Source organism: Mauremys mutica, chromosome 10 (assembly GCF_020497125.1).
Source record: "Mauremys mutica isolate MM-2020 ecotype Southern chromosome 10, ASM2049712v1, whole genome shotgun sequence".
Classification (NCBI taxonomy): Eukaryota; Metazoa; Chordata; order Testudines; family Geoemydidae; genus Mauremys; species Mauremys mutica.
In genome coordinates this window covers 30,340,368-30,348,056 of record NC_059081.1, presented here as the reverse complement: position 1 = coordinate 30,348,056, position 7,689 = coordinate 30,340,368, and the positions used below count along the sequence as shown (strand labels likewise).

General features: G+C 50.9%; 1 protein-coding gene across 1 annotated transcript in view; it reads left to right on the top strand.

Annotated features, from left to right (window-relative positions):
* Positions 1 to 317: 317 nt before the first annotated feature.
* The window catches only part of ACVR1C (activin A receptor type 1C), a 51,334-nt gene continuing 43,962 nt past the window's right edge, over positions 318 to 7,689 (top strand). The window contains exon 1 of the mRNA XM_045032673.1: positions 318 to 433. Coding sequence (XP_044888608.1) covers positions 382 to 433 — 52 coding nt within the window. The 5' untranslated portion in view covers positions 318 to 381. The remainder of the gene's footprint in view (positions 434 to 7,689) is intronic.

Sequence of the window (7,689 nt, the reverse complement as noted above, 5' to 3'; positions counted from 1 at the left end):
ACAACCGGCTGCAGGGCGATGGTCTCACCCACCTCCCGTCTACAACAACCAGGCAGAGACTAAATCTGAGCGGACTCTTCAAGACCCGCGCAAGCCGGTGCAGCAGCTGCGCTCCCTGCAGCCCGGGCGGCGCAGCAGGACGCTCCCGGGGAAGCCCCCGGGCAGTGTAGTACACGCACCTTACCACGGAGCAGAGCCCGGTGTGGCTGCGGCGGGGAGGAGCTGGCGGGAAGCCCTCCCCCGGCTCGGGCTGTCGCGGCCAGTGGTGCCCGAGGAGCGCTAGGCTCACAGCTGGGAGCAGGGGGCCAGACACCGCGAGGAGCCCCGCTGCACCTGGCCGCTGCGGAGCCCCTGCGCCGCCCTCAGCCCCGCACCGCGGCCATGCGGCGGGCGCTGCTGCTGCTCCTGTCCGCCGCCGCCTCGCTCTGCTCAGGTAGGTGGGGACGGGCCGGGAACCGGGGAGGTCCTGTCCCCGCGTCGCGCGCCTGCCGAACTTCGCCCCGCGTCCCCGCCAGCGTTGCGCGGGCAGGGGCGCTCGGGCTCGCTCTGCGCGCGGGGCTCGGCCGAGGTATCTGCTACCTGTGACAAGCCCGCCCTGGTCACGGTGCGAGCCCAGCCCGTGCCGCGCGGACAGCTGGCCGCCCCTAGCGTTTCGCGGGCAGATAAGAAGCTTAATCCATTGCATTATTATCATTATCAACATGCGTGTGCGCCCCAGAGCTCGGAAGGTTATGATTTGGAATAACGAGTCCAAAGCAATTAAACTGCCGTGTGCAGTCCGGAACTGTGACGGTAACTGAGACGTTTGCGCCCTGTGGCTTTAAGAACTCTTGCCTTGTGTGCAGGCATTTGCACATGGCAAGGCACTGACAGTGCGCCCCGATTTTCAAAAGGTGACTTGAAGCGAATTGCCGGTCCTGGCGATCAGACTTTTGTGTGTGTTTGTCTGTGGCTCCGCACTGTGAACTTCAGGACATCACAAGTTTGCGACTCCTAGGTGTGCACCCAGTTGGGATACTTTAGAGGTAAGGTTGCAAGATGGCACAGGTGGGAGTGTCTGTGTATGTATATTACGGCACAATGTTTCAAAAGTTACTAGGGATTTTTGGGTGTCCAACCTGAGACATTTTGAACAAGCCTGTTATTCGAACCCAGCACAAACGAAAAATCAGACCTCTTTAAGAATTTTCAAGTTTGGGTATTCAATTTAGTAGTCACTTCTGAGAATTTGTGCATACTGTTTTAGGGGTTTATCAGTTTTTCTCATTCTTTCAAATGTGGATTAGTACAGTTACTTATAGTGGAGAAAAAATATTTAAATAACTTTTGTATTGCAGTGCAGATTGCAGCAGATATGCACAAAGAGCCTAATCACCTATTCTATGTGAGCCCAGAGTTCCTATTGGCTTCAGAGAGAGGTTTGGGTACAAGACAAATGCAGGTTGGGGCCCAATCTGTTCTCTAGAAGTTTTTTATTTAAGCACACAGAAAAATATAGTGCCATCAGTTACAAAAGCTGGCTTTTCTCTTTCCAGTCACCTCTTGGATAGTAGTTTGTTAGGCTGATGTTCCTTATGTTACACAGTAAATGGAGACATATGGTTAGCAGCTGAAAATAAGCTCTACCTGTGTTCTTGATAAAAAGCCCAGTCATTGAGTTTAAAAGATTTTCTCTTTCTGTATATGCAAGTATGCTATTAAGTACTATAGTGAAATGAAATGGACTGTGCCTCACCTTCTGGGTTTTCCATTTTTGGTCATGTTTTAATATTTGCCTAAACTTACTGTTCATCTAAGTATAGTATTGAATCATAAAAATCAGGGCAATGAAGGATTGTTCCCTGTAGCCTGTTTTTTCCTTTAAAACTAAAATGTCTCATTTTGTGGCCTTCATTGATTCCCTTCAGAAGACTATTCCACAGCCTAATAAATCTCACTAGTCTAGATTGCCATTTATATGGGGGAAAGTCCCCATAATTTTCTGGACTCTTAAAGTTTAAACTCGTGCTGTTTCTTCCTAATCTTCCTTTCTGGGGTCTTCATCAGGAGCTGAGCTTCCTGTCCAGCTGCTCTTTAGAACAGTGGTTCTCAAACCGTGGGCTGTGACGCGGTTTTAATGGGGTCGTCAGGGCTGGCATTAGACTTGCTGGGACCTGGGGCCAAAGCCTGAGCCCCATCACCCGGGGCCAAAGCCAAAGGCTTCAGCCCTGCACGATGGGCTCAGGTTACAGGCCCTCCACCTGGGGCTGAAGCCCGTGGGCTTCGGCTTTGGCCCCTCTTCCGGGGCAGTGGGGCTCGGGCTTTGGCTTTGGTGAGCCTCCTGGGGTGGCAGGGCTCGGGCAGGCTCCAGCTTCAATCCCCCCCCCCCCCCGCCCGGGGTTGTGTAATAATTTTTGTTGTCAGAAGGGGTCATGGTGCAAGGAAGTTTGAGAACTCCTGCTTTAGAGGATAGTTTCTCCTCAATGCAGGGAATGGTGTCAGGATCATTTTCTGCTGCTGTATCTTTATGAGTTTTAGGTCAAAGAAGTGGCTGGATCTTTGAGGGAGTGGCCTTCATTCTGCTCCAGGTATTCAGTCTTCACCACCACCAAGCCCTGATCATGTGCCATTGGCAGAGAGACCTCTATGGATATGTCTACAGGGGTTGTCAGGGAGGGGTAGTATCTCTGAGAGGGGAGCAGTCGTACTCCTAGGAGTAGCTCATCCACTTTGGTCCCCACTTGACACCCAGCTCTCACCTGTGGCTCCAAGTAGCTGTCAGCATGCGACAGCGGCCACACCCCGGAAACCGTCTCGACTGACGGGCTAAACCAGGTGAGGGTAGCCGATGAGTCTGAGACCCTCGGTGAGTTAGGGCCTGTCTACCCATTGCATGCGAAGGCTGGATCCGGCTGACTGAGGAAACCTGGCTCAACGGTCAGGAAGGCAGTGACAGCAAGCATTGTGGAACGCTCAAGAGCACGACAAGACACGTAGGCATCCTGGTCATCCACTGCGCCCTGCCCTATCTCCAGCCGTCTCGACTCTTGTCCTGCCACTGGATACAGATAGGAACTGGGAAGAGAGAGTGAGGTTGACGTTGCGCAACTCTCCCTCACTTTAATCCAATTCACGCGCAAGTCTCGACATCATATCATATCAAGTCCTGTGGCGATGGGTGCGCGACGAAGCAGCGGGTGTGGATACACTAGGAGCTGTAGCTGCGGACCTGCACACAGGCGGCTCAGGTATAATGGTCGTTCCTCACTGACTGAAGCAGCAGTGGAGCTCGGCGTCGTCTTGAGCGACTGAGCAGCCCTATTCAGGATTGCACTGCTCACCTCCATAGAATGAGGAGGGGGCTAGAAAAGGTGCCCTAAACATTGCCTGCTTCACCTTACCCTGGCCAGCATACCGTGGCTGGCGGGGATCCCACAAAAGTGGTCGAACAAAAACAAAACTTAGAGTGACACCGATCACCATTGGCACATGGAATGTGCGCACGCTACTGGACAACATCACAGCAGACAGACCGGAGAGAAGAACAGCACTTGTTGCCAGAGAGCTCGCACGCTACAACATTGACATTGCAGCCCTTAGCGAAACTCGCTTTGCTAATGAAGGACAGCTGTCCAAGTCAGGAGGAGGCTATACATTCTTCTGGAGTGGCCGCAGCAGTGATGAGCGTCGCGAATCTGGAGTTGGCTTCACCATCAAGAATCATCTTATTCGGAAACTTGCCAGTTCCCCCAAGGGTGTGAATGACCAACTCATGACAATGCAGCTTCCGCTTCAAAAAGGAAAACAAGCTACTTTGATCAGCACATACGCTCCCACAATGACCAACCCAGAGGATGTGAAGGATAAATTCTACGAAGAACTAGATGCTATGCTATCATCAGTGCACCGCACAGACAAGCTGATCCTGCTTGGCGATTTTAACGCAAGAGTCGGATGCGATGCCGCAGCCTGGGAAGGAGTCATCAGGAAAAATGGAGTGGGAAAGTGTAACAGCAATGGCCTGTTACTGCTGAAAACTTGTGCAGCACATGACCTTCTGATCACCAATACGGTCTTCCGCCTCCCTACCCGTAACAGGACTTCGTGGATGCATCCCCGTTCCAAGCACTGGCATCTGATCGACTGTGTCATCATCAGGAGAAGGGACAGACAAGATGTCAGGGTTACAAAAGCTATGTGCGGCGCTGACAGTTGGACAGATCACAGGCTCATAGTATCCAAAATGAAGCTCCGTATCATGCCGAAGAGACGACCACAAGGCTGTAAGGCTCTCAAAAGGATCAACGTGTCGAAGCTGAAGAATAGCTGCATCACTGAAAATCTAGTGGAAGACCTAGAGAATGAACTTGCTGATCTTCGTATTGAGGATGACGCTGAGAAAGACTGGGAGCGATTCCGCAACACTGTCCATACAGCTGCATGGAAGGTATTGGGGCCCTCCACACGCAGGCGGCAAGACTGGTTTGACGAAAATGATGCAGAAATCCAGGCCTTACTTGCTGAGAAGCACCGCCTGCATCGTGCATATCAGAACAACCCATCCTCAGTGGCAAAGAAGACCGCCTTTATCAACGCTCGCAGAACAGTACAGAACTGACTGCACAAAATGCGGGACTTGTGGCTGAGTGCCAAAGCAGATGAAATACAGGCGTATGCGGACAGGAACGACTATAAGCAGTTCTATGAAGCCCTCAACACACTCTATGGTCCACAGTCTTCTGGGAGCTTTCCCCTCCTGAACTCTGATGGCACTGTGCTCCTTACAGAGAAGACGCAGATTCTCCACAGATGGGCTGAACATTTTGAAGCAGTTCTCAACTGCCCCTCAGTCATCAATGATGAGGCCATTGACAAGATGCCCCAGGTTGCAGTCAATGACTCCATGGATGCTTCACCAGAAGAGGACGAAGTGAAGAAAGCCATCAACCAGCTGTCAAGTGGCAAAGCCCCAGGGTCAGATGCCATACCAGCAGAGGTGTACAAAGTCGGTGGACCCGTGCTGCTACGGAAACTCACTGAGCTGTTTCAGTCCTTCTGGAAGCAGGGATCCATTCCACAGGAATTTAGAGATGTGTCCATCGTGCACCTCTATAAGAGGAAGGGCAATCGCCAGGTATGCGACAATCACCGTGGAATCTCGCTGCTCTCTACAGCGGGGAAAATTCTTGCATGGTTTCTGTTGAACCGATTGATCACTCACCTGGAGCAGGACTTACTGCCAGAATCACAGTGCGGCTTCCGTAAGGGACATGGGACTATTGACATGATCTTCGCTGCGCGTCAGCTACAGGAGAAATGTCAAGATCAGAATCGTGAACTCTACACAACTTTTGTGGACCTCACGAAAGCGTTCGACTCTGCAAGTCGCCAGGGCCTGTGGAGGATCATGTCAAAATTCGGCTGTCCAGACAGATTCATACGAATGGTACGTCAATTTCATCATGGTATGATGGCTCGTGTCCTGGATGACGGTGAAACACCTGAGGCCTTCCCAGTCACTAACGGCATCAAGCAAGGGTGTGTTTTAGCACCCACTTTGTTCAGCATGATATTCTCTGCCACTCTGACTGATGCCTTTCAACACTGCACTGAAGGAGTAGGCCTGAAGTATAGAACTGACGGGAAACTATTCAATCTGAGGCGACTGCGTGCCATCACCAAGGTGAAGGAAACTGTACTTCGAGACTTTCTCTTTGCCGATGATTGTGCTCTGAATGCTAGTACAGAGCCAGAAATGCAAGCCAGTATGGACAAGTTTTCATCTGCATGCAACAACTTCGGTCTTACCATTAACATCAAGAAGACTGAGGTCATGCACCAGCCAGCTCCCCATGCTCCGTACTCAGAACCGTCCATCACTGTAAATGGACAGAGACTTCAGGCAGTGGACCACTTCACGTACCTGGGCAGTGTCAGTCGATGATGAAGTAAACTGCAGAATTGCTAAAGCCAGCTCTGCATTTGGCCGATTGCGCTCCAACGTCTGGGAACGTCGAGGGAGCAGCCTACCAACGAAGCTGAAGGTCTACCGAGCAGTGGTGCTTCCAACTCCTCTGTATGCCTGCAAGACGTGGACTGTGTATCAGAGTCATGCATGAAGGCTCAATCACTTCCACATTTACTGTCTGCGAAAGCTTCTAAAAATCAGATGGCAGGACAAAGTGCCCAATACTGAAGTCCTTATCAGAGCCAGTCTGCCGTCAGTTCACACACTGCTGATGAGAGCCCAGACCAGATGGCCCGGACATGTCGTGAGAATGTCAGACGAGCGCATTCCTAAACAGCTCTTCTACGGAGAACTCGCCCAGGGAAAGCGCTCCCATGGAGGACAAAAGAAGTGGTTCAAGGACACGCTGAAGACCTCTCTGAAGTCCCTCGAGATCAACACCGCTACATGGGAAACTCTCGCACTGAACCATCCAGCATGGCGCAGCCTCATTCACACAGGCAGTAATACCTCTGAGGCGAGGCGTACTGCTGAGGCTGAAAGAAAGCATGAGCTGCGCAAGTCCAGAGCTGCCCGCACATCATCGACAGTACCATCACATGTCTGTCCAACGTGTGACAGGATGTTCCACGCCCGAATCGGACTGATCAGTCATCTTCGGACGCACAGAGTCCGGTCATTGAACGAATGCGTTGTTGAGGTCTTTATCGACAACGATGGACGAACATCATCACACTACACTGCACTACAGCCAGCCTCCCAGCCCAGGTAGACACTCTGCTAATGGGGCTTCAGCTAACACACTAAAAATGGCCATATGGATGTTGTGGCTCTGATGGCAGCCTGAGCTCTCAAGCTCAGCCAACCGACCCCATGGTCTGAGCTCAGGTGGCTAGCCCATCTCCACTGGAGTCAGAACATCTCCACTGCTATTTTTAATTCCCACAAAAATTTTAGCTCTGGCAGAGCTAGCGCAAGTCTGTCTACCCAGGCTGGGAGGCTCACTCCTAGATGCAGGGTAGTTCTACCCTATGGGATCAGGAAGAATAATGCCTGAAGCATGCTGCTGACCTGATGAACCTTCCCCCATCCTCTCTGTGTGCCTCCCACCTCAGGCTGGCCCTGTTTTAGATCCCCCTCAGATGGTGACACTGAAGGGAGCACTGAGGGCATCTATTATATATTTTTTTCTGATATTCACCTACATTCTCCTTTCTTACATTTCATCCCATCACTCCTTCTCGTACCCAGTCATTGCCAACTTCCTATAATTCTCCATCCATGGTATTTACTTAAAAATATTAGAATTGCTTAGCTGCTTCCCCCTCTTCCTGAATAGATGCTTAGTCTCTCCTCACAAATTAGCCTTTCCAGACGCTCTGTTGGTCTTCTTTCAGCAACCTTTGGATTGTCAATATTTATTTCGGTGGGAGCTGGGGGTACCCAGCCTATTGCAGGATTGGGTCCAATATTTGTACATAAAATCAAAGTCAGCTACCTGTTAATATTTGGGATTTATAGAGTGTCTGAGACATGCATCTATTATTGGGAGTGGACTACATCCACCCTGATCAAATTGGCCCTGTCAACACTGGTTCTCCATTTGTGAAGTAACTCCCTTCTCTTCATGTGTCATTATATAATGCCTGCATCTGTAATTTTCACTCCATGCATCTGAAGAAGTGGGGTTTTTTACCCACAAAAGCTTATGCCTAAATAAATCTGTTAATCCGGTGGCACCT